The sequence below is a fragment of the Protopterus annectens genome, chromosome 9.part0 (assembly GCF_019279795.1).
Source record: "Protopterus annectens isolate FY-2018-M chromosome 9.part0, PAN1.0, whole genome shotgun sequence".
Taxonomy (NCBI): Eukaryota; Metazoa; Chordata; order Ceratodontiformes; family Protopteridae; genus Protopterus; species Protopterus annectens.
In genome coordinates this window covers 1,112,231,520-1,112,259,438 of record NC_056743.1, presented here as the reverse complement: position 1 = coordinate 1,112,259,438, position 27,919 = coordinate 1,112,231,520, and the positions used below count along the sequence as shown (strand labels likewise).

At 41.7% G+C, this 27,919-nt stretch overlaps 1 protein-coding gene across 1 annotated transcript in view; it reads left to right on the top strand.

The window, feature by feature from the left end:
• The window catches only part of ITGA5 (integrin subunit alpha 5), an 805,866-nt gene that overhangs the window by 671,842 nt on the left and 106,105 nt on the right, over nt 1–27,919 (top strand). The window contains exons 21-22 of the mRNA XM_044083969.1: nt 21,227–21,319; nt 22,437–22,516. Of these exons, the coding sequence (XP_043939904.1) occupies nt 21,227–21,319; nt 22,437–22,516 (173 nt within the window). The remainder of the gene's footprint in view (nt 1–21,226; nt 21,320–22,436; nt 22,517–27,919) is intronic.

Genomic DNA, 27,919 nt, shown 5'->3' with positions numbered 1-27,919 from the left:
CTGTTGGGGGAAAAACTTGCGTGATTTACGGAACCACATCTTCCCCCCTTTTTTAGCCTTGGGATAAGGCCGAAAGGGAGTGGAATAACGGGCACCTACGGCAGATAAAGTTTTTCCCTCTTGCTCACAGCGGGTAAGGGTGTCTTTAACCTTAGGTCCAAACAAAGAGGACCCATCAAAGGGAGCGTCGGCGAAGGAAGACTTGAAGGCCTCCGCAAACTGACACAAGCGGAGCCAGGCTTGTCTCCGTAGAGCCACGCCTGTGCCTGCCGCTCTACCGCCCTTCGCGCATAGGAAATGAGCCTCATGGACGAGTTAGAAATTGACGTAAGGATAGCCAACTGAGAGCTAACCGACTGGGCTAGCTGCTCAGGTAGGTTACCGAGAGGGAATCTGACAGCTCCTTGACCAGATCCCTCTGAAGCCTGGTAAAATGTGCCAAATAATTCAGAGACCTTAAAGTAAAGGCCGCTGAAGTCAGGGTGCGCTTCCTGTACCTGTCCATGCTCCTAGACTCCTTATTAGGAGGATGGACGGACGTTGAAGCCTCTGCCACGTCCTGTTGTGTAGCAGATGCCACCACCATGGCATCTACAGCCACGCCTTTAGTGAGAAACTCCTTCTCGGGTGGGGCAGACAAAAATTTATTAGGACGAGAAGGGACAGGTTCCACGGTATCTGGATGTTCCCACGCCCTTCGACAAACCAAATCCAGAAGCTCGTCGAAGGGCGGAGACACCCAGGAGGCAGAGGGCTGAGCCCCAAAGGCCTTGAGGAGCACTGACTCATCCGCAGAGGGGGGTTTGGATATCCAGCCGCCTCGTTGTTTGAGGATCTCTAAGATGTCTGCAAATGAGACATCATCCGAGGACGACTTCGGGGACCCCTCTGCATCATCAAGATCAGTGTCCGATGTAATAGACTCGGGGGAGTCCACGTGCTTCCTCTTGCACGATCTCTTCCTTGGGGGTTCCTCCGAAGACAACTCCGAAGAACCCTCAGGAGGAGGGGAACCCCCAGTGGGGGTAACCTCAGGCCCAGGGGCTCCGCTGCCTACGGACAGGGGAACTGCCAAAGACCCAGTCTCCACGCCCAGGGAAGGTGCCGGTAAAGTCGGAGAGATGGCCGAAGAAGACTTGGCCAAGGCACTCCTCATAGCTCTGAAAGCCGGACCCCCAGAATCCTGGGAGTGTCCGGTCCCCGGAGCCATGATGGCCGACGGAAGTCCCGCAGCCGAAGCACCGAGAGGGAGGCTCGGAACCAGCAAAGGTCCCGAAACATCACCCCCGGGTCCAGCCGAAGAAGTCCGTGTACCAAACTCGGACCCGAAGGCCCGGGTTGGAGTAAGGGTCGGAGCAGACCCTAAGATCTCCACCGGCTCCAACAGCACCTGCTCCGACGGAGCCGAAGCGGTCGGAGGAGGAATAGCAATGGGATGGACCTGGGCTATCAGCTCCGAAGCCAACTGGGTCGGAGCCGAAACAAATTTTTGGAAGACTGGGGACTGGAACAGTCTTTGGAGCACCCTGTCTATATCTGAATCCGACATCCTCGAAGACCGAGAGGATACTGAACGGGTTCGAGATGGCCTCTCCAACGGCCCCAGAGGGCTAGGGGACCGGCTCCGAGGTGACTCGATGACTGTCGGCGCTGAAGGAATATCCACACTAGATTCCATCGGTGCCGAGGTGGACTTCGGCGCCGAGGAGGAAGTGTCTGAGCGGGCAACCCTTGTCGGCTCCGAGACCAGTGGAGCCGACGAAGGTGACCCGCCTCTCGATGCCCCAGCCATCGGCTCCGAAACCAGAGGAGTCGAGACTGGTGGCATCGAGGCAGACCGTTCCACCCTCGGCTCCGAAGTCCTTGGAGCCGAAGGAGAAGCCTGCCTATGTCTTTTGGCGGTCGGATCCGACGGACTGGTCGGAGCCGACGCCTTTTTCTTTTTAGCCGGAGAAGGAGAGGATGCCAAGGCTTCTTCAAAGGAAGGTTTTATTAACCCTTTAAGAATCAATTTATTTTTTCTCTCCTGGAGGACCCTTGAGGAAAAAGCGTGACACACACTGCATGACTCTTGTAAATGTTTTGCACCCAAACAATACACACACAGAGAGTGATCGTCTGTGATAGACATCTTGAAATTACATTTGGTGCATTTTTTAAAACCCGAAGGCCTAGGATTTTGAGACATTATAGCCAAAAAACAGTAATCCCTGACAGAAAAAAACAACACTATCCAGTTGACTTTCTGATTTACTGACACTACCTAATAATCGGTTTACAGCTACCGATTAGGTAAAGAATCCGAAACAAGTAACTGAAGGGTACTTTGAAACCCTCTAAGGTTTAAGGGGGTTGACTGACCGGGAAGGCCCTAAGATGAGTTTGATTTTAGGCCTCATTCAACGCCCAATCACACAACAAAGTTTCTCACAAAACTCCAAACACACACAAAAGTGAAGAATAGCCGTTAAAACAGCTTTTTATGACAAGAACAGCAAAATTCTGACAGAAAAAGTTAGTAAAAATACTACTCAGCTCAGCCAGCTTGAGACCACGTCTTCGCAAGTTAGCGGCAAACGAGATCTGGGGGACTGGTAGTGGTGCATCCTGGGATATAGTAAGCTCAGCCAATAAGAGACTTCGCTCTTTGGCATAAGCGTGCCGAGTCGGAGCCGAGGGATCGGCTCCGAACCCATCAGTCAGAATGTAGGCGAGATAGGATCACATAACATCCTTTGTTTCTTTCCAGTTATAAAAGTGACATGCCGTTTACCCAGTAAAATGACATGGGCTTTGTTTGCTGCAGGGTTATTGTGAGCCCACAGAGTTTGGGGTACAGTGCTGCTGTAGAATGCTCAGGGTTACTTGTGTGCTGCTGTACATAGAAGTTAAGTGCATGTTTATGCCTACGGGCTAGTGGAAGTATATCAGTCGTATCATTTTGATAAATATATATCACGCTGAAGAGCTCTGTTCCAGCAGGTAGTTGAACTAAAAATGGCCTCTCGAGTGTTTTGAAAATGAATCATTAAATGTGAAGTGTACTTCAGATTCTATTATGTTCAAGTTTTTTAGTTTTTTTCCCCCCATGTTTTAGTAAAAGCTGAGTACATGATTGCTTCGTGCATGCCATAAATTCCATTGCGTGTCCTCTGTCATGAGTGGGAGCATTTTTTTTTAGCTTTATTTGAAAATATATAAATTATCTGTTTGAAATGTTGGGACCCGCTAGAGGGGGGTCCCAAAATATGGATACTGAATGGCTGAAAGATCAGACTTGCATGTACTAAATCAGAGATGCCATTTCTTGGAATATTCCCTTTTCTCCAAGTTATGATGATCTTGGTATTGGTATATGCAAGTTCAAGGGGTGTGGGGGTAAATTGGGGTTTGTGCCCCCCCCCCGAGCAAAATGTTTTAAGGAGAAGAACTATCTTAAGAGTCCCTCTTCTATTGTTTTGGTCTTTTTTTCCTGGCATGTCAGTACTTAGCCTTTTGAGTGCCGACATTTCAATAGGGAGCAGTTTTTTGTAGTCGTACATGCAAGTTAAATTCTCTTGAGGGAGATTTGCTAACACTGTGCAGGAGGAATGCATTTGGAAGTAGTACTGAAGCCACCTATTGTAGTTTGCTTTGAGATTTAGGTGCTAATGAAGTGGTTACATTTTCTAGTAAGGTGATCACTTAATGTGCTGTTCCTGCAATTGGTTTTTGTATGCCGATATCCCACCGCTTAATGGAAAGTATTAGGGTAATCAGGATGGGACACATTAACCTGCCAAACTGATTTATCTATACTAAATGATCTTCTTTGGAGACTAAGCATACTTTCTGATGTTTTTTCTGCAGTTGCACCTCAAATTATCAGCCACTGCCCAGTACTCAATGTAAACAAGTGTCTAACTTCTCCAAGAATATGAGCTGCTTTTGTAGCCATGAAACAACTGGTTGTTTTTTTTTTTTTTTGTTTTGTTTTTTTTATCATATTTACCGTACTTATTAGGAAGTTTTCAATGGGCAAAACCCATTTTTACAGGTGAGGCCCAGGGAGACCATTTCTGGTGGACAATGTGTACTTCAGTTGAGTGTAGTATGGCTTAAATCTTGTACACTTAGAACAAATACTGTTCCCATTAATCAAACTTTGCACACTCTGAAGAAAAAGAAAGCATTAACAATGAAGATCTATAGTGTAGTGTATCTATATGTACGTTTGGGGATTAGTAAGAAAGCATTAACAATGAAGATGTATAGTGTAGTGTATCTATATGTATGTTTGGGGATTAGTAAGAAAGCATTAACAATGAAGATGTATAGTGTAGTGTATCTATATGTATGTTTGGGGATTAGTAGCATTGAAGAGATGCTGATGGAAATGGAGAGATTGTGAAATTAGAGGACATGCCCTGAAGGGTGTATGGAGTGAAAGAAGTAAGTGTAAGCCTAAATGTTAAGAAAAAGAAGCTTTAGGAGATTGTAAAATTTTACAAAAACAGGAAGGGTAGAAATTCTGGTAGTAGTGTTTTCTATTCTATGGTGAATTGGTGGGTACATAGTGAAAAAAAAGTGGGGGGGGTCTTTTACCCCTCATTTTCATTTTTAACCGATGTGAGTGATTGTCTAAAGCTGAAGCTGGCATCTACTTACTAGGCAGCTGCTGCTCAGGAGGCAGGTTCCTCATGACATCTGTTAGCGGGGCAAGGTCATTCTTTGAAACAACTGTGCAGTCACCTACCATGATGTGCAGCATTCCTTTTAGCACCCTAAAAACATCCAGCTTCCACTGTATTCAGAGTCCTTGCCGGCTTGTAAGAAAAGATACTTAAGCAGACATCAAAGTGAAAGTGGTATCTAGTTTCTTTCCTTATAGTTTATTGGTGATGGTATGTCTGTGCCTCACAATTTTTATCCAGCAATTCTCCTTTCTATACCAGGAGTGGCCCAAGCTTCTAAAAACTTTAACATAAACATTATGTACTCATTCAGTTGCACTGTCCCATGCTGAGTTTCCTGGCAAGGCTGGACACTAATGCTATCATAGCTCTGATCTGTTGTACAAGTAGATAATACTACACTGATTTGAAAGTTAAATTAGAACTACATCTGCTGTCACTTGGCCTTTACTACATCATTGCCAAGGAGTTTTTATGCTTGCACTTTCCTCCATCTACCACTTTATAGGATTCTTATTTTATAGATAAGTCAGCCATTGGATCTGGAAAGATGTGGTCCATCTTTGATAACTAGTAGAACTAATACTAGGAACACTTTGCAGTTTGAAATCTTAAGACTGTCACTGTTCATTCAGCCTGTCCTTTGGCTTTTGTCATCTTGTTCAATTCCCATCTCTTCAGTTCTTTATTAATATGATTCCGTTCAGTCATAAGAAAAAGCTTAAGGCTGTTAAGTCAATGTAAATGTATTGTTTTCTAAACAAAAGACCACATTTTACTTTTTTTCTCTAGTGCATTACTTCCTCAAGCAATGTTTTTTTTCCCCATTTCCAATTTTTCTTGCCAGTTTTTTTTTTTTTTTTCAACCTCTTCCTGGTATCTGTAGTGAAGACTTATGGCCGTTTGCTGTATTGACAATGTCAAACCCTTATTCAAACTCTGCTGATGTGGCAGATCAATTGGGCCTAGCAATGGTCTCTTGAGGTGTTTGCTTTGCCTCAGCAAGCAGCACAACTTGTGCAACCCCATATTTGCTGGAGCTTCAACCGAGCAAAGTGGAAGAACTTTGAGGAGCTGTGACTAGCATTTTTTGCAACCCCCTCCCCCAAGAACCTAGCATGATTGTTCCTCTGTCTGCATCCATTTGGTCCATTTATTCTGCAAGGATGAGAAAGAAGTGCTTGATGTGAACTCTTAAGGCCCATTTGTTCCTACCTAGGAAGCCATACGAGTCCATTCATTTCCTTCATTAGTGAGAGTTTGAGTGTGGGAGGAAAGGCCCAGTACAATATTCATTCCATTGTATGGTGTTGTCATGAGGAGCAGGCCTCCACATTGCTGATTCCTGGTGTGTCTTGTACAATGGTAGCACATGTTCTCTAGTCCTGTGATCAATGGAAGACATACCCAGTGCTATCACTAGGTGTCACCCATGTGATGAGTCAGAGCCGCCTTCCCTTCTCCTAGGACCATTACATATGAAATGCTCCAAATCTAATAATACATAAATCTCAAACTGAAAGCCAGCCTTGTTTAGTCACATCCATTGTCCTAGACAGGTCTGTTTTGTTTGTGGCACTACACACACACACACACACACACACACACACACACACACACACACACACACACACACACACACACACACACACACACACACACACACACTTGGGGTCCACTTGAAACTGCTATTTACCCAGACCTTATTACACCCCCCCCGGGACAGCATTACATGGATTTTTGCATCAGCGTTTTAATAATTGTGATGTAATTTTTTTTCATCTCATACTCTCCATCAGCAAAACCTGCAACATCAAGTGACAAGGTTAATTATTTGGGTCTTTAAAAGAGCCCTAAAAGTTGCACCCTTAAACCAAATACTGTAATATCTACAGAGTGTTTTGACCAAGGTTTTTCTGTTCTTTCTTCAAGGTTAATATGGTAGGCATACTGAATTTTTTTGAGGCTAGTAGTGGCAGCTACTCTGAAACTCGGCAAAACCCTTGTGAAGGGCATCTTTCTTCAGACCTCCAATCAGGGAGCCCCATGGAACTTGAATTTCATTCTGCAAAGCGTGACATTTCTTTTCCTCTGAGCCAATGTTTGACTGACCTTAAAATTCTGTCAAAGAAGTTGTCATTCCTACTAACCATCTCATAAACACTCAAATTTTAACAGAAGGATTTCAGAACTCCAGGCCCATTATATTAATTAGCACTCTTTTCCTTCCACAAGGATAGTGTGCGATGCAGAATCAGTTCTTCTTTTATGCCCTTTATTGCCAAAGAGTACATTCTAAACCAAACTTACCAGTGTTCTTTCCCATTGGCTAAAACAGACCGCTTCATCCAGTATGTGGACATCTACATGTTAAGGTTTGCATTAATAGAACCAATGACTTCAGCAATTAGTGAGGTCTTTATTGATGCCTCACAAAGGAAAGGCCTCCTGGTATCCAAAATCAGCTATTTAAATATAGCAGTATTTAATACAATTAAAGGGGAGGAGGGACCTCCTGGTGTCTTCACAGGCTCATTCCATTAGGCAGAAGCTACTTTTGCAAGCATCTTAAAAGTAATATTGATATTTTTACAGCAGCCAAGCACTGCATACTTAATATTTCCAGGTCGGTCAGGATCTGCGTTTGGGTATCTAGGTAAAGGAGATGCTTTAGTCAAGCTCACCCAAGTATCTTGCTTATGTACTTGACATAATGCTACAACTGTAAGAAGCGAGGGGGGGGTACATCTTCAGTAATAATTCACATCCAGCTTTTCCCTGTTTTTATCCCAAGATGAGCAGTCCATCCTGTTTAGCTGCTCAGTGCACCTGACTGCGAATGTGTCTGATCCTTCCTAACAAGTTATCTAAAGGTACTTTATGGAAGACCGTTTTCTCTCTCAATTAAGCTAATTTCCACAAAGAAGAGGAGAAAGAGAAGTCGAGCAGGATGATGGGAACTGAGGGAGAGGCTGAAGAGCTTGAAAGTTTCCAAATGCTGATGATTATAATGCCTGCAGCATCCATTCCTGAAGATGGACCACCTTATCTTCTGTTAAGTGTTTGGCCTCATGTACCACTGCTTGTCTCGTTAAGGCGCACACCAGTGCACAGTGCAGTGAAACTCGCCTCACTCATTCTCACTCGCTCTCGCTTTCACACTCTCCTCACTCACTCTCCTTTATTATTGTAACTTGTGTTATTCTTTTAGCTTGGATGCAAGTCAGATGAGTATATCAAATGCATTTGAAAGACTTTAACGTAATAGTGTGCATGTTCCATCAGGTTTCATACTGTTGTATTCTTACAAAACATGAATAGCTTATCCTGTTTGCCGTAGACATCTCACAGTCCTTTGAATGCTCTAAACAAAACCGTGGCTTTTACTGCGTGGCATGTTGCCATTCTCTTTAGATTCTAGAAAATGGCAGAACTGACGCCTCTCCTCTGGGTCTCTTAGTACAATTTTAATTTTTTTATTTTGGCACACAACACTGTTCAGGCAGTGGAAAAAAAAGTGGTGTCTCATTTCATCTGGATGAACCGAGGTAGTCCAGTAATCCTCATTTTTGAACTATTTTTCAGAGCATCACAAGAGAAGCATGAATGCATTCCCATGTACTGTAGAGCAGAGAAATGCCACACCTAATCTGAAAAAGTTAACCCTGTTTTGCATTAAACACTGGTATTGTTCGTACTGTGAAAGGAATTGGGTGTTTAAACACACTTCTTTTAAAACACATTAACTAGATAGTCTGTTCCATTTATTTTGTGACCCTGTAACCAAGTTGCTTTATACAAAAGATGCAGTAGAGTCCATCTGTAATATTGAATGTTACAATGATGCAGTTTGCTTAACAAGCTCATGTTTGTTTTTTAAATACAGTGCAGTTACTCCGTTAGAAGACTGATCCTGTAATTTAGGGAGATTCTTTTGACCTCTCAACTGCTGGAGGAACGCACCTATTTTCAGGCCTGAGTTACTACTGCACACAATTCTCTTAATCCACCTTCACCACACATGATTTATAAAGCTGTCTAGTATACAGAAAGCCAAACTACTTGACTGACATACTGGGGGGACCAGAAATTTAAAGACAGAGAATATGCATCTTAATATCTCCCTTTTTAAAAAGCAAAAATAAATGACCTATACAGTTCATTTAAGTCTATCCATTCTACACTCCCTGTAATAAAATGCTTATTTTCTCAGTTTTTGTTGCTTTGTTTTAAATGTTTGAGTAATATCCCACATGCTTACTGGGAGCAGGAAGCATTAAGCACGCTGTTTGGTACATGTCGGCCAGATGACAGGTGTGCTCGTAAGTGTTTGAGCATTCTATCATGTTCTTTTGAACATCTGCAGTTGGGAGTGCAGTTTGTGTTGATTTTACCAAGTGAGAAACTGAAGATTGGAGATGCTAACTTTGAATAAAACCATACCAGGGACACATCAGAACAGGGAATCCGAGCAGGGAGTATGCAGATGATTTGCTTGTCTCGCCACAGTAATCTTTGTACCTTTTTATTGTAGTTTCTTCACTTACTTTCTGAATACGTTTCAGAAAACATAAGTAAGGTATGAGAGGATTTGTATTTGTGTAATAAAATCCCTTGACTTTTTCAAGAATTATATTTTTAATGTACCCTTCAGACACCAATTGCACTTCTTGGTACTGCAGTGGCTTTTTTTTTTGGATGGGGCATTGTATCTTATATCATTTGGCTTAGTAGACCAAATGTACTTTGTTTGATTTGCATAGCCATTGTGTTTTAAACTTTGAACTGATGAAAGTAACCTTTACAGTAATTAGATTTGTTTTGAAGACTGCTAAAGTTGCAATGTTTGGCAACACACTGCTTCTAGTCTGTGGCTACTGAAAGCAGTGTCAGATTTATGGATAAAAGTGGCTTAGTGGTGATCTTTGCATAGATGCATGGGTCTCCATAGCCAATAGCCATAATCCATCTTTTTCTATTTGGAGTGTTACTTGATTACTTGCCCTACCTTGTGGATGTGCAGTTGTCTGTCCCTGACATAACTTATTAGGCAGCTCCCACATCCATATGGAGGAAGAAGTGCTTGCTGGTGTAGAAGTTTCAGGGACTTTCTACAGGGAGATTGCAGCAGCGTCATGGCCATTTCTAATGTTATGCATCTGCTCACAGTTAGGATGTAGCGAATACAGTAAGAACACACCTGCATTTGTCTTTAGTGCCACAGTGTTGTGGTACCTTTTGAGTGTCAGCTGCAATCAGAATGCATTGAACCTGTCCCTTGCTGCTATCTATCCTGATGCAAAATGAAGAGCAGACAATTGCCTGCCTAATTTGCCTTTGCTTTTGTTGACAGCCCCTCCTGACTGTATGATGCTGCAGAGTACCTGTATGTCTGGCCTATGTGTCAGAAGTAGTCTAGCTAGTTTATTTAAATCATAAGTAAGGATCTTGATCTGGTCACACACGTGCTGTAAAACATTTTGCCATGTTCTACAGAATGTATGCATGTATACATATTTGTGCTGTGTGTATAATATACATATATACACGTCAAACATAAATACAGCGATCCAGAATCATTGACTGCAAGTGGTCGAACCTACAGCCATTGAAAACTTTTTTTTTTTTTTTTTTTGCAGGAGGCAAGCCCCACACCCCTTCTAATTATATGTACAGATTGTGAGACCCCCCCCCCCCCAGTACAGTGGACAAAGGGCACAGTCCTGCAATCTTGTAGTGAAAAGCCTTTGACAAATGGGTTCTGCATACATATGTAGCAACCGTTATGTGTAAGTATTACAAAAAAAAAAAAAAAAAGTCCAAACAGGCACCATCAGTAGCCCACTTTTTCCCATTTTTCTACATGGGGTCGGGGTATTAACTGTCGCCAGCTCTCTTGATTCAGTGCCACACTCCTGCCTTCTTCAGCACTCATGCCTGACTCGCAGATCTTCTTTCACACAATCCATCCACCTCTTTGCTGGACGTCCTGTCTTCCTCTTATCTTCTTCCTGTGTGTCCCAAATCTTCCTCACCGGATTGTCTTCTGCTTTTCTGCACGTGTCCAAACCACCGTAATCAGATGTTCTTCGTGTTTCACTGTTGCAGTCATTACAATTGGGTTATCCTGCTGGCAGGCTGCCCTCAGTTGGCCTGAATTCCAAAGTCTTGGTCCGTCGTCTGTTGCCGTCGCTTCTTCCCTGACGTCAGAATGTCAGGGGTATAAAAGATGCAGCCGACGCCATTTTCTTCAGTCTTTCTTGCCACACAGTACCCGAAGCAGTTCGCAAGTGCTGGTCAGCCGACTCCTGAGATTTTCGTTTTCGAATTTCAGATCCAAAGTCTTCATTAAAAGCTAAGTACCCCATTGGGGAAACTTTTTTTTCTTGCTCCAGACCGATGTCAGAAAAAGTTAATTGTATTTCTTGCGGGAAGCAAGTACCTCATAAGGACTTTCATTCTTACTGTATTCCTTGCCTAGGCCCTGACCACGACGTTGCTAGTTGTCGGTTTTGTGCTAGATTTAACCAACGCACTATTAAGCGTCGGTACGATTTTGCATTACACTATTTTGGCAGAAGATTTAATTATACGATACCATCGGATAGCCATCCGACTACCGGAATTCATAAGAGACACAGAGAAAAAGAAAAGGACAGGCAACCGAGGTCCAAAACAGACTACGAGGCTTCTTCTAAGCCAGTCGCCGGTTCACAGTGAGGTGCCTTCACAGCCCCTGAAGCCCGCTACCTTAGAGCTGCAGGCCACTACTGACTCCCACGTGGAATTGACTAGGCCGCTGGAAACTCAAGGTATTGGACCCTCGGATACTATCCCCTCAGATGGGTCCGGAGCCGCTGAGCAGGCATCTGCTTCGGAGGGTTTTTTCAGACCTACTCAGTTATACATTAAAACGACTTCAGCTTCAAAGTCAAAGACTAAAGCACCTTTAAAGACAAAGAAACAAGTACAACAGCCTCATGGACAGGCCTCCAAGCCCAGAAAATAGATGCTCAAAATGTCCGAAGACTTAATTACTTTGATCAGGGGTTCCCATCCCCCTCCTGATAAAAGGCCTAGGCAAGAGACAGACTATGAATCTTCAGATCAGGTTTCCATTTCTTCTGATCAGGAATACTCACTTCCTCCCTATGAGGATTCTGATGCTGAAGAATCTATCCCTTCAGCCTCTCCTCCTGATTACTACTCTTTTGGGGAAACCTTGCATACCATGAGGGAACATTTCCACTGGGAGAGCCAAGATTTTTCAGAATCTAAGAAAAGGCTCAGAGACTTCCTTTTACTACCACAACACAGGCCCCTAGCTAGTCCACCTGTGTTGGACATTGTAGATGATGTATTTTCAGAGTCCAGTCTGACTCTTTACCTCCAGCTCCTGTTAAGCCGGACAGATACTACAGGGTTCCTGACTCTCATAAATTCCTTTGACCCAGAAACTATCTCTCAGGGTCCCAGAGGGATCAAGGTTTCCACTGCAAAAAACCCTACCCCCTCTGACAGGGATTCTAGGGCACTGGACAGATGGGGGAAAAAAGATTTACACTTCTGCTACCTTGGCTATAAGGGCTTTAAATTGTCAGTTTCATATGCTCAAATATCAGCAATATATCATGTCACTGCTTCGACAGAAAATGTTGATAAATTTTGAATGTGCAGAAAACAAGGAAATGTAGGATTTATTGCATGCAGCTGAACAATTTTATTTTATTTTATTTATTTATTTTATTTTACATTTGTTAACCATGCTAGTCTAGCTGGATATGTCCATTTTCAGTAGAGGCCCGGGGAGAAAAGCTCCACAGATACTAAATTACAAGGAGACAAATTATAAAATAAATTCAGTATAAAAAGAATATACGTTTAGTAACACAAAAAACAAAATTCCTAAGGAACACACTCAAAATATAATTATTCAGTAGAAACATAACAAAACATCAAGATTAGCAACATATATTTGATAATCCGTTGGAGAGAAAAAAGTAGAATGGGAGATAAGAAGGGAATTACAGAAGAAATACAAAGGAAGAAGAGAAAAAGAGGCAATAGTGTAGTGAGGAAAAGGGTAATGAGATGGAAAAGAGGAGAGGGGAGAGAAAAAGGAGGAGAGGGTAGTAGCATAGGAGGAGAGTATAACAGGGCAATAGGAAGAAGGAATAAGTAAAGTAAATAAGTATAGTGTAAAAATTATAGTAGTCTAGGGGGAAAGAAGAAGATCAGTCAGGAGTCCTGCAGGAGCAGAGCCAGTGATTTTGGAAGTACAGTTTGATTTTTTGTTTGAAGAGTGGTAAGGAGGGGATTAGAGTGATATCAGTGGGTAGCTGATTCCATATCCTTCCTACAGTATTAGTGAACAGAGAGTCACCAGCTAAGTTATGGGACTTTACAGATTTGGTCATGAGTTTAGATGAAGATTGAAGGGAGGTAAGATTATTGTAAGGGATTAAAAGTTGAGAAAGTATAGGGGTATTATAAGGTTGGTACAGTATCTTGTGAGCAATGGTAAGTTGGGAGATCAAAAGACAGTTTTGTAGCTCCAGCCAGCCTAGGAGTTTTAGGTTTTGACAGTGATGTGTTCTGAAAGGGTTACTGGTGGCAAAGCGGGCAATGCTATTGTAACAAGTTGCTAGTTTATTTAGGTTGGCCTTCTTAAGGTTAGTGAAGATAGGTGAGGCATAAAAGAGGGTAGAAATAAGATGGGAGTGGGCAATAGTAGCTCTGGTAGACGGTGTGAGAAAAGGTTTGATACGGTATACTGATCCAATTTTTTTATTAACAGTTTTGATGATGTTATTGATGTGTTCGAAAGTGAGATTATCGATGGTTATTCCTAGCAGTTTAGTTGATGTCAGGAGAGATAACAGTGGTGTCATTGGATGAAATGTTGAAGTTTAATGGGGAGCCTCGAGTGGTAGGAGTGAAAAGGAGAAGTTTTGTTTTTTTAGCATTGAGGAGGAGGTGCCATCTAGTGAACCAAGTTTCTACAGTGTTGAAAGTGGTTTGAGTTAGTGAGTAGCTCTGCGGAGGTAGATGCTGAGCAAATAATCGTGGAGTCGTCAGCATATTGGATGCAGGTAGCTTGTGGGATGATAGTGTTGAGATCATTTATGTAAAGGGAGAAGAGAAGTGGACCGAGAATAGAGCCCTGTGGGACTCCAATGGAAACAGGCAGTAGTGAAGAGATATGATTGTCCCAAAGAACGGCTTGATGCCTGTTGCTTAGATAAGACGTAAACCATTTAATAGCCAGGTTATCAAATGAGAGGGATTTAAGGATGTTAATAAGGGAAGAGTGGTTCACCATATCAAAAGCTTTAGAGAGGTCAATGAATAGGAGGAGAGAAGATTTGAGTTGCGATAGTTGTTGATAGTATCAACGAAGGAAAGGAGGGCAGTGGAGGTGCTATGGTGGGGTCTAAAGCCATGTTGACAGTTGGCTATTATGTTGTGTGAAGAGAGATATTGTATGAGTTGCTGATGGATGCATTTCTCCATGATCTTAGCTAGTGGAGAGAGAAGGGCAATAGGTCTAAAGTTAGTGTACTCAATAGAGTTACCACCTTTGTGTAGTGGGATGATATGAGATATTTTCCATATATCTGGTATGGTTCCCTCTTGGATAGTCCTATTAATGAGTATAGATATAGGGTATGCAATCTGCTTAGCAGCCTTTTGAAGAAAGAGAGAGGGGAGTTTGTCAGCAGAGGGGGTACAGGGTTTCAGTTTAAGAATAAGCTTGTAGATGAAGGAGGTAGAGATAGGATGAAGAGTGAAGTAATGGGGGGAATCAACATGATTATCTGGAGGGTAGAAGTTAATGGTGTTCATTTGTTTAGCAAGTGATTGGATGGTATCAATAAAAAAGGTGTTAAAGGTGTTTGCAGTATGGCTAGGAGTTCCTGGGTTTGCGTTTATTGGGGAGGGAGTTTTAGCTGTACCAGGTGAAAGGAGTTTGTTGATTGAAGACCAGAATTGTTTGGGTTTATATAAGTGGGTTTCCTGAAGTTCACAGTAGTAGTTCTTTTTGTCTGAGATTATAGCTTTCTTTGTAAGATTTCTAAGTTGGCAAAAGTGAAGAAAATCAGAGGTGGGTTCTATGGTTTCTCCATTTGGCCCAAATTTTATTTTTGCTATGAATTAATTTCTTTGTTTCCTTTGTGAGCCAAGGGGCTATATTAGATTTCATTCTAATGGAGCGTGCAGGGGCATGTTTATCTAAAATTGAAAGGAAGGTTGAGTTAAAGAATGATACTGCTTCATTAAGAGGAAGTGATTTCATGAGGTTCCAGTTGCATGTTTTGAGATCATTTTGAAATAAGTCACTATTAAAGTTTTTGGTTGAGCGTATTATTCTAATGTTAGGGAGGTTTTGATAGTCAATCTTTTCTCTAGAGATATAGGTTAGGCAGTGGTCACTGAGGTCATCAGGCATAGTTCCTACTTTGTATGAGACATTAACTTTGTTTATAAGTATCCAGTCTAAGATACTCTGTTTCTTATTTGGTTTATTTAGCCTTGTTGTAGTGGTAATGGATTGAGTAAAACCATGTAGGTTTATATGACTTGAGGGATTTTCACTATTAATAGTATTCCGATCAATATTAAAGTCACCCAGAATAATAGTTTCTTGGGGGTAGTTAGTGGAAACCCAGCTAAGGAAGTCTTCTAAGATTGGTATGTTTATGCCAGGTGGTATGTACATACAGATGATGTAAAGAGCTTTTTGAGTATTTAACTGAAGTTTAACTATGATGGCTTCAGCACTGGAATCCAGGGTTGGGCATGCTGGGAGGGTGGAGATACTAAGGTGGTTCTTAAATAAAATTGCCACGCCACCACCTTTACGTTTAGTACGATCAAGCCTATATAAATTATAGCCTTGGGGTATAATCTCAGTGTCTTTGGTGGCTGGCTTTAGCCAGGTCTCTGAGAGGCACAGAATATCAAAGTGGTGAATGTCTAACAGGGCATGTAAGTAGGGTACTTTGTTATTTACACTTCGTATATTTAGATGACCTATGAGTAGGGTGTTATTGAAGTTGGGGTTAGATACTTGAGGGGAGGGATTTGATGGGCCTGGGTTGGGGTGAATATCACCGTCTTGTAGGGTAGGAGTATTATGTCTGTGTGTCAGGCTGCTTTTAAGAAGGGTTATTTGTTTCATTTTTTTATCAGGGGGTAAGGCATAGGTTAGATGGTAGTGCCTATGGAATTTGGGAAGGTGATAGCTAGGGGTGGAGGTTGAATTTAAGAAAGAGGAAAGAGAAGTATGGAAGATAGATGTATGTTTATTTATAAAGTCTGGTTGGTTTTTAAGTGTGTTTTCAAAGAAGGTAAGAAGAATAAAGGGAGGAGGAGAATAGTACTAAGAATATCACCATGGTGGGTAAGTATGGAGCCATATGTAGAAGAGGTGAGGTAAGGGAAGTTATAAAGTAAATAGAGGAAGAGAGGATAAGAGAGGTAGAGTTATAGGTATAAGGCAGAACAGGAGAGAAGGAAAGTAGTTATAGCTGGATATGTGGGGGTGTGAAAGGAGAATGCAAAGTATAGGTGTAGATGATTGAGAGTGGAAGCTTATGAGAAGAAGGTTAATTGAGGTAGAGGAGAGAAGCTAGTAATAGGGGAGTAGGTTGGTCTAGCAGTGGAGGAAGGTGAGGGGGGAAGAGTGTGTGTAGAAGGGAGGGTTTGAGTTTTTTGGCGGGAAAGAACAGGATTGGTTGTAAGAGTAAGGGGGTGTGGTTAGGGAGGTATAAGGGTAGGACCCCTGGGGGTGGGTGGGAATTGGGGGTAGGGAGGGGAGCGGAGTGAGCCCGCAGGGCGAACGGAGCGGGATACACAGAATCCAGAGAGGAAGGAAAAAGTAACAGAGGAAGTAAGTAAGTAGAAGGCTTGAGATAGTAAATGTAAGGGGGAGTGGGTCACAGAGCACTACAGAGATGGAAAGGAATGGAGTGAGAAGGTGGAGGAAGGGAAAATATGGAAAGGAATAATCAATACTGTAGGTCTAGATGTGTACGGAGTGACACCTAGTGGACAGAGAGGCAAGGTGCAGTGGAGAGTCACAAGGTTCTGGGGCAGGAAAGAAAAACAACATATACTATTGGGAGGGGGAGTACAGGCTAAGTAAAACAGTAGGATAAGGTAGAGGAAGAAAAAACAGAGTAAGGGGCGAGGGGGCTGCTGCTGGCAAGCTTAGCTGGGAGCAATACAGAAACCACACAGATATAAATGGGAAAAGACCACAACCAAATTAAGTAAACATACTCTCTTGAAACCTGAGGTAGTAAGTTTGTAGAAGAGTGCAGGGGTCCAGAGCTTTCAAAGGTAGTGGGCAGAAAGTACCCTCGTAGAGTAGGGAAGAGTTTTGCCCAGGCAAACAATCACTGGGTAAGGCAGGAGAATTAGCTGGAACAGGAGAGAAAAGAGGGAGATAATAAAATAAAAGTAAGTAAAAAAGCAGTACATTCAAAATGAAGCTGTAACCAACTACACAGATACAGTGATCAAATCCACTGTTCCATCAAATAACACATTATAACAGTGTAAGTCAGGCAAGAAAATAAGCATTTAGGCAATGCACATTATATAGCATACTCAGTTGGAAAGCATACTTTGCATTGTGGTTTTGATTCTCTGGAGGCCTCCTGCAGGGCCGCTATTACTGGTTCTGTCATTAGGAGGCATGCTTGGTTAAAGGAACAAAATTTGTTTGATCATGTCAGAGCAAAATTATTAGATGCTCCATTACAGCATGACACCTTGTTTGGTGTTAAGGCAGAAGATGTGTTGAAGAAAATGGAGGACAAAGCAAAATCTATGCAAACGGTCAAGGATTTCTTACAGGTACAGCCTCCAAGATTTAGCAGACACTGGCCTACAAAGAATTGGTCCTTTCCAGTGTCAGACAGGCCACAAATGGGCAGATGCAGAAGCGCTAGAGGTAGATCCCAGCCCCAAGGTTCGTACAGGTCTAAACAATGGGGTACTTCTACCTCCAAAAGTGGAGAAGACAAATCGCAGCCATACAGGAAACATTCTTAATGACTTCCCCCTGCCTGTGCCAAGCACTTATCTTCTGGCAGCACCTTTAGTAGGTAAACTAGCAGTTTTTTCTCAAAATTGGCACATCATAACCCAGGGCAAATGGGTCCTAGACCGTGTCAGAAAGCTACAGGTTTCACATCCATACCCTGCCAAGGGCAAACGGTTGGCCAGACCTGCCAAAAAGTCAATGGGCAGAGGCACAAAAACAAATCTCATCCCCCATGAAAATGGGGGCCATTCAACAAGTACCAGAGCAAGAGCAGGGACAAGGATTTTATTTGACTGTTCTTGGTACCAAAAAAGGACAAGGCCTGGAGACCAATACTGGACCTATCTTTACTAAACACATACCTGGATATACCAAAATTCAAAATGTTGACTCTACAGCAGCTTCTGCCCATGCTGGGCAAGAAGGCTTGGCTTGTGACTTTAGACCTAAAAGAGGCATACCTGCATGCCCCAATCAGACAAGCATGCAGAAGATACCTCAGATTCAAAGCAGGCTCAATGCATTGCCAATTTTCTGCACTGACCTTTGGCTTATCTACTGCGCCCAGGGTCTTTACAAAGTGCCTGACACCAGTAATTGCATTCTGCAGACAAAGAGGAATACAAATATATCCTTACTTGGATGACTGCCTCATTCAAGCAGAGAACAAGGACATTCTACCCCAGTGCCTTTTCCTTAGTAGGTGGAAGTCTACCGGAGTTGCATGTTGACTACTCTTGTATGTAATCGTGTGACAGTCGCCAACATATTGTTCAGAAAGAGACAATCAAGCCATTTGCCAGACAGAAGTCTAGAATGGCTTCTCCTTTATTCCTATTGCCCCATCCATGTGGACCAAGGCAGTCCTCATATCCTGTTCTGTCTGTCCCGATATGTGTATTTGTCACCCATTATCAACACCGATTCATGTTGTCCTGCTTTAGCTAGTAGGTCCTGCAACTGCTGTCTGAATGCACTTTTCCTCACTGTCACAACCCTGCTGTGGGGCATAGGCCGAGATTATGAATATTTCCCTGTCATTGCACTGGAGTCGGATTGCAATGAGTCTCTTATTAATTCTGATGATATCCCTCACTGCATTCTGAAGCCTCTCACCACAATTCCTACACCATTTCTAGCCTGTCCCCCTTCTGAGTAGTAGGGTGTGGATCCCAAACCAAGTGGCTTTGCTGCACTTCCCTTCCATCTGATCTCTTGGATAGATAGGATGTCCAGCCTCCTCCGTAGCATCATGTCATCCACTTCCAAGCTGCATCCTGTCCGTGAACCTACATTAAGCATATCAATTCTTAGTTCATGTTTGCCAGATTGGTTGGTTTTACGTCCAGCTTTCACTCAACAGAGCTGTCCCAGGTAACCCAGGTTGGGCAACTAGGTATCGGCCGGCCAGTAGCTTATTGACCCAGGGCTGCTGGGCTTTATGATGGGCACACACTGGCCAATAGAGGCACATATACCCTTCCCTCCCACTGTTAGCATGGGTTCCTGGCATAGGTCAGAGTAGGCCAGGTTCTCAACCCATTTATCACCGGTTATTACCCATGCCCAATTTGGCAACATTAGTTAACTTGACCGAATCACCTAGTCGTATTTTACACCGAGTGGCTAGCCCTGCCATGACATGGTCTGCGATCCATGTTCTCCTATCCTGAGGATACTGCATACCACAGTAGATGCCCAAAGCGGTTTGTCAGTAAACTCTTCCCCCTATAGGGCACCATGTAGACTGTGCTGCTGCCCATAGCTCCATTCATGGTGAGTTTGAGATGGAAACACTCAACATGTTTTTCAGACATGGGAAGAACCCCACGGAGACACAGGGAGAACATGCAAACTCCAAACGGCATGGGTCAGAGGTCAGGATCGAACCTTGTGCATGGGAGGCGAAGACCTTAACCATTATGCTAACTGGTATTCTCAACAGGCACTCGTCAGAAAAAGTATACTATTAAGAGCAAGCAACTCATCAAACAAAAAAAAAATGCATGTATGCACAAATCAAACTAACCAGTACTTTTTGCGGGGGGGGGGGGGCAAACTCTCACCACTTGGTGTATACCAACTTCCAAGATTGCACATCATGGGCTATATAGCAACTTCCAACATTACACATCATCATTTCTCTTTCCGTGCTGTACCACCTTCTTGTGCAATTACAGACTGGAGTGTTATGAGCAGCTGAATATTTGATTTCTTGTTTTGAGCCCTGCTTTTTTCATCAGACAGCCTAAACATTGATCACTTGACAGCTCGATAGGTACCTAATAAATATACACACACACAAGAGTGTCAGTCGTAGTTCATCAAATCTGTAATTCTACAAACTGAAACCATCAAATGCAATGCATTGACTTTGAGAAGGAACTACTGAATGGATATGCGTGCCATTCTTATAGGACCCATGGTAGAGTTTGCTTTCCAGTAGGATAATTGGGAGGTTTGAATATTTAAGCCTTTCTTTTTTTCTTGGTGCATTGCAGCTGAATGGAACTGTAACTCAGCCTGTGTGTTTAAAGGGGTGTCTTTTTCACTTGGTGTTAATCTGTTCACAGCTGAATACCTTGCATTCCAGGCTAAGTCACTCCTATATGCAGGGTGTTTCTAGAAATATGCTTTGTCCACATTTGTGTGACTTTTGAGACCGTATATTTATACATCACTGGTTGTTTGAAGGCTTGCCACCATATGCAGGAGTGCAGAAGGACTTTTTCCCCCCACAAAACACTCATCTTTCTCTCTTTTTTTTTTTTTTTTTTTTTTTTTTTTAATTCTCTGCTAGTTGCGAGTTTGTGACTGTATCATTACCCAATACAGTTGGCAGAAAGTGCATGACGCTTGAGCAGTTGGTGTTAAAAGTTAATGTAGATCCTATATGCATGTAAATGTACTCGTGTGTGGGAGCGACCGCTGTGACGTTAAATTGTGTACCTCCATATAAGCATGGTTTGGTTTATTAACTGTACCACAGACAAGTGCAGTGTATGCCACTATATTAAATTGCAGTAGAGGGCACATTTATTAAGTGCAACTGTTCATATTCTGAGCCAGTTTTAATTTCTTTTTTTATGAAAAAATATTTGCATTGTTTTGTTGCATCTTTCCTTCCTTGAGCAGAGTGTGAATACTTTGCCAGGCTGTTACTCCAGGATGGAGTAATTACATTGTCCTTTAGACTGTGTGTGTGTGTGTGTGTGTGTGTGTGTGTGTGTGTGTGTGTGCGCTTCCCTGGTGGCATGAAATGTAGCTGCAACATCTGTAGTAAACAATTTAATATACTAATATGTGCATTACATTTGGTTAATAGAATCAGTAATTCATAAGTTTGATGTTTTTTCTTGCTGTGCAGGATGGTTTTACTCCTGTTTTTGCATTTGAAGCCCTAACTTTGAGTTTCATTCTGCTTGATTTGAAATTTAAAAAGCTGCATTTTGAATGGCTGGTTATGCTACATTCTCATTCATGTTTTATTTTTTGACAGCAACTTTCCATACTCCAGTGTGCCTATGAGACTGAGAACCAAACACGACTGGTTATTTGTGACCTTGGGAATCCAATGAAGGCAGGAACTCAGGTAAGGGTGTCATATGTAGCCTACCATCCTGAGCATTTTATAAGTGTGCATTGTGAGAGACTGTGGAGTTTCCTTTCTTTTACGTCTGGGATGTGAACATACTTCAGTTTGCAGGTCTAACTGTTTTAAATGACAGTCTGTTAGGAACTGACAGAAAAGATCAGTCTAAGTTGTGTTATCAGTAGATTTTGATGGTGTAAGGTAAATTATTGATGTGGAAAATGACGTTTCATCCAAATGACCTATATGGCCGGTTTTGCCAAGTGTAATTGTCAGCATTACAAAAGTTGAGTTAAATTTGTGTCTTTTAAAATGTATTCACTATATAGAGAGATGATTTGTGCCGGTGATGCTTTTGTTTAGTTTCCAGAGCACTTGACAGATGTGGAGCAGTCTGTCATGTCCACTTTGTGCGTTTTGACACTCTCAAAAAAAGATATTGTGGATTGCTTTCCCGTCAATTTTTTTACTGATATCCTTATAATGGGGAAAGACTAACTCTTGACTTCAGAAGCTTTAGACATGGGTAGAAAATCTAAATGGCTGGACACCTGCTTGTGTTTTATTCTCAAGCTTTATGAATGATACTGCAGCAATGATCCTTGTATCTGAACATGTGCTTATGATGAGCCTGTTCGCAAATCTGCATTGTCTGTGCACCTTTGTTGAGCTCTGTCTCACATCTGCACACTGTTTGTGCAGTAATACCTTCCCTTACAGTATACTTGCCTGTTCTCCTTCACTGATGTGTAGGGAAGATCACATTGACTTTTGTGTTAATTCATCCATGCTGCAACATCCATTCTCTTGTCGCCATTTATACGTTTGAGGCTTCTTGATGATGTACAAAGACGCACTAACTCTGATTTTCCACTATGTAAATATGCCTTGACCACCCCATTCGAGTTAGCACAGCATATAATCATATTTAAGACTGTCTAATTTCATATACAAGATCCCAGTAACACTGTGCATGTTTAAATGTGAAGGCTGACCATTTGCACAAATATCAGACTGTAAGCTGGAGAGATGAAAGCCAAAGTAATAGATTAAGAGCTGATTGTGTAATGAAATGCACTAGAGGATATATAAAATGTACTTTGTTTCTATCTTAAAGGTGTCTGGTGGCTTGAGATTTACAGTACCCCATCTCCGTAATGGCAAGGACACTGTAAAGTTCGAATTTCAGATTCGCAGGTAAGTCTTGCCTTTTTTGTAGACTGATTATTTTTGTGCTGCCTATATAGCATCTTTAGTTAAGGTAAGTAGAATGGAACCAAGGGCCACTTTTAAGCTGTAAGCAAATGGAACCAAGGGCCACTTTTAAGCTTTAAACTAATGAACTAATATAAAAAAGCGAGAGCTTAAAAGCAGCAGTGGATCATTGCAAAGTAGACCAAAGTAAAGTGACGAGCCTTAGTTTATCTTTAGGTGTAGATTTTTGATTTCTAAGTGCCATTTTGAAAAAGATGCAAAGTTTTCTTACAATACAAGAAACAGTGATTTGCCAGCCTGAGGTAGAAAAGACTCCATGCTATTATTCAAGCAAGGAACTACGTGAGCTGCCCAAGTTTACCAAAGTGAGAATATATGACTACCATATGACATGTATTGAATGAATGGCATGTACCTTATTTTGTTGCACTACATTTGCAATGTTCTTCTGCTATTTAAAAAGCAGGTTTGATGTAGTTTGCGGTTTTTAATGGACTGTTTGGTCATGGTATCTTTAAGATCCAGTGATTCCAGTGGGGATTAGTGGGTCATGTTATGATAAGTTTTAAAAGTTGATGCATGCAGTTTTGAGAGATCTGAGGAAATTTGGCAATGTTTAAATGAAATCGCTAATAATTGAGGGTCTGTATAAACAGAGTTTTCCCGCTTTGTGTTGCTTTGTTTTTAAAGACTTTAGCACACAGTTTGGATGATTTTATTCCCATGGCCTTTCAGGCACTGGTATACAGAGGATGTGCTGAACCTTCTTGGAGGCAAAAAAAAAAAAAAAAAAAAAAACTGCCACCAGAAAATCCAAGCTAGCCAAAAAGAAGATGTTTTCCAGCTGATGTCCTGAGAGTGACTACGGCCTTTAGCATAGCACAGGTTTCCCTTTTGCTTCAGTATTTGACTGACATTTGATTACCAGGAGAGCGCTACTGGGTAGGTGCCCATTTTCTAGTGTTGGAGCAGGGAGAAACTCCGAAGTATTACAAAAAACATTTTAAGAACAATAATTTACAGTCTTAAAAATAATACAAAACATCTACAGTTTAATTATACCAATTTAGACCAGATTTGAAAGCACTGGTTAAGAACAGGTACAACTTGTATAACAGTGATTGAATATTTAGAGACATTAAAGGTAAGGGTAACATAATAAAAACTAATTGTAATATGAATTCAGAAAAAACTGGATTATGACATTTTATATAGAGTCTGAGACAAATTCAGTGAAGTAAGGAAGTGAGTGAAGAGGGGGGAGTAAGAAGAGATGCAAGGTGTAAGTAGGTATTTTAGTGTACTTTGTTCATGCAGGCTTGCCTTGCACTTCTGTTAAGGTACATCTTGCTGCCATCTCAGATCTGGCTTGGGACCTGTCGCGGGGTAAACTTTTACCAGTCTAGTATCTCTTAAAATGGAGTACTTACATGTATGATCACCAAGGAAAAGTGTTCTTCCTTTGGACCTTAACTATGTTGTAGACAAAAATAACACCAACTCCCTTTGAGACCGCTATAATCCCTATCACTTCAACAAGGAGATGCCAGAACTTAATGTTAATTTTCCAAAGAGTCATTCTTTGTATTTCATAGTGATAGGGTGAGCCTGAGAGCAAACCAGTCATTTATGCCAAAATTGGTGACAGAATTTTGTCAAATTACCTCCAGACCCTTTTTTTTTTTTACTTTTATTGTGTAATTCTTAGAGTAAAGGACTGATCCACATGGCCCTTTTTCAGGCTCAGCCAGGGACCTCTGGTTCTTTCTCGGAGTCAAATGGAGGCTGATGGACTCAAACCCTGGCCCCCAGAAAGCAGATCACGACCAGCTCATAGTTTTAATCCCTCTGGTTTAACTGCCAGCCACGTATTTGTCTGTTTACTTTCATTACATTGATTGTGCTTTAGTCAAATGATGCACTGCAGCACTGGATCAGAAAGTGTAATCAAATGCTGCAAAGTTTTTTGACTGTCTGGAAGGTGATGTATTTTTCTGCGTGAGTGATTGAATTGTATTCCATTCACTTGCACTGTCTTTTTCATGTGGTGTGACTTTGCAGAGATTGACATTCGGTGGGAAAAGGAAATTCTCCACCCCTCAACTGTTATCTGATTTGTGGATCGGTATATACAAGTAGCAGGGAAGCTTGACCCCTTGCAAAAATACTGTCATATCAGTTGTTTGAATGTTTATTTGAAGGGTTTTGGTGAGGTGGACTAAACCCTGTCAGTTCAAAGTGATTACATTTTGGTACTTCATTTGTCATTGTCCCTCAAGCAGATGATGTAGACCATGTGTGTATGTACAAAGATACACAAATGTTAATGTCATTAATGTCCAAGATAATTAACATCGAATGTCATAAAATAAAATATAATTGATAATGGATATTGGTGGTGGGGGGGACGTGGTTCTTCCCTTTTTCTTTTTTTTTTGTTTTCATAATGCACTGTCGTGTTAGAGTTGGGGGCATGATTAACATGCATGTAATGTGGATAGGAGGCTTTACATACACACACAAATAAATAAAATGGAAAAGAAATATTGTATAAAATGACACCTCTCTTGAACCCTCTGGTCATACTTGTCATAGATTTCAGGCTCTCGCTGTGGGGCTTTGCATAAAAAAGCTCTAAAATGTCCTTGACAAATGCAGTGCACTTATGTAGTGCAAGTGTCCTGATGTCCCTGGAGGGGATGGTGTTCCCCACTCTTAAAAAATGTAGTGAGCTGTTAAGTTAAGCCAGGCATCCAAGAGACTGCAGGAAGTAGTCCCGGTAGTCAGTGATCTGTTTGAGCATCTTTATAGTAAGTTCCTACAGAGTCGTACGATTCTGCACTGAAGTAACAAACTATTTCTGTTTGAAATTACTACACCTTTCCAGTATTTCCTTTCCTTTTTAGGTTTCTGTACAAAACCAATTAAGTGACTTATGACAGTTTAATATGGAAGCCCCTCACAATTTCTATTTTTTTAACAAACTGCACCAAAACTAGTACACATACTTGGATAAATGTGGTAGCGGACACTTGGATCCTTTTTTCCAGTCCTAGTAAACACTGGGGATGCAACACATCTGAACTGCAGTATTTACTGCGCCATTTGGAGGAACAAGAAGAGGTGAATGAAACTTAATAAAACGGAAATTCATTCTGGAAATGGAAGATTGATGGAGGCAGTAATAACCATGATGTGAAATTTGAAAATCTGATTCTAAATTTCCAACATTTAACTGATATTTTTTGTAGAAGTGTGGCATGTACTATTATGTGGGGAAAGGGGGTGGAGTATGCCATGCTTTCCCAGCTTGTAGAAGTGTGGCATGTACTATGATGTAGGGAAAGGGGGTGGTGTATGTCATGCTTTACCAGCTTTAGTGAGTTTTGGATTTGATTAAGTGTTGGTGGTGTCTGTCCCAGCTTACTAGGCATTACTGGGGGCAAGTCTTGTGGTTTAAGTAGAAAACAAGAACATTCTACCAGGATCTGTCGTTCTCTGGTGATCAGTTTCATTTGTATTACAGGCTTCATTCTGAGAAGCATTTGTGACATACTGGGTTCAGGACACAGCAATGTAGCACTTTTGTAAAGGAATAATACAAATTTCCTTATCTGTAGTACATGCATTCCAAGCAAAACTGCATTCACTCCGGTTCTAACAGACTAGGAATCTAGTTGTGGATTTTGTTTTATAGCCTGTCCCTGTCCACAGCGGCTGCTAGTTTTGATGCATTTGTTTCACAGCTGTTGCAGATTGCAGTATACTGTTATTTTTGTTTTGTTTAGTTCTGCTGAATAATGCCTTGTGTGTCTATACCTTGGCTGGGTGGCTTTTGTCCATTTATTGGAAATGGTTTCAGTACTGTATGCACACGTTCCAGTGTAGCCTTTGGGTGATTTAACAGTGGTATGGTCTGTAATATCATACTCCTGAGTTTGACTGGCTTACCATGCTAGCCTTAAGAATATTAACTGCCTTTTTGTCCTGAAATCCTTGCAAGCCTGGATGTCTGGTTCTGAATGTGGGTATAGCCCTTCCCTACCAGTTTACTGGTATTAAGCAACTGGTAATAGCTTCTCTTTATCACTTCCTACAGGTGCAAACACTTGGGGCTGCTCTCTTTGGTGGTGATGTATTTTTCTGGGCACATTACTCTCTGGTGTTGATACACAGGTTAAAGCTGATGAGGATTTGGGGAGGATTAGGAAGTTAAATCTCATTTCTTCTTCTCAGTGGAAGAAAGATGAATTGGTAAAGGTAGCAAATTCTTTAAGAAGCTCTGCTGTCTGTACTAGAAGCCATGATTTAACTGCTTGTGTACCATATTTTACCTTCAGTATAATGGTAGAGTTCAATGCACCAGATGATTAGCAGTGGAAAAGGATTCCTCCTCTAGGCCAGCATGGCGGTTTCTAAAGATTCTAGACAACTTACTTGGCTGCCAGTTTTGAATACCATTTAAGCTATCTAGTTATGTGTTTGTTTTGGCTTTGGTTGTGCCTTGAAAAGTGAACATCTTATATTGCGATTTATGCAGTACATAAGATGATGTAGCCCTTCAGAAGACTTTCTGTGGTGATGAATAAAATTATTGTGCGCATTTATCTTTCCTCACCCCCCCCCCCCCCAAACACATGCACTTAATCCTTTTACAGGACATCAGTGTATGCAAGAAGATTTCATTCCAGATTTCTGCATTTTTACTTTAAAAAAAAATGTCCAGTCATTAACCATCTTTCTGTTTATGCTGCACTTATTGCCAAATATTTATACTGGGATTCACAAGGCCAGCTTGTTAAACAACAAAAAAAAAGTTTGCAGTACTTCAATACCATCCCTACATGTCTGTCTGGTGTACGGTCACAGCCACTCCCTGGTCTGTTGGTGCTTCTTGCCAGGAACATCTGTTGCATTTGCTGGCAAATCATTTCCACCTCTGCATCTTTGCTATTTTTGGCTTTTTCCATTTTGTATGCTGTAGTTTGTTCTTTGGACAAGGAAACAGTTTCATTACTCTCCCTTTCACATAACTATGAATTGTCTCTGCCTTGTGCTGTCTTCTATGAATGAAAAGTCCCATCTGCTCCCATTCAATTTACATTGTCCTTTCAATGGTTATGAGAAAAAGAAGTTAGGATGGCTTTGTAATGCAAAGTTAAGGAATGTATATGCTGCCGTTTTCATATGGAGGAGAGAACAGGCTGTGCAGCAGCATTCTGCCTTCATTCCTTAACGGAAATTAATTATGTGGTTAATGTTCTCTTCCTTGAAATATTCCACAGATCTGGTCTTTGTAAAGAGAGCAACTGTCAAGCAAAAGAGCTGAAGGGGTTTAGATAAGGACATAAAACATCCCGTGATCACTTGTGAATTGTGCTTTTA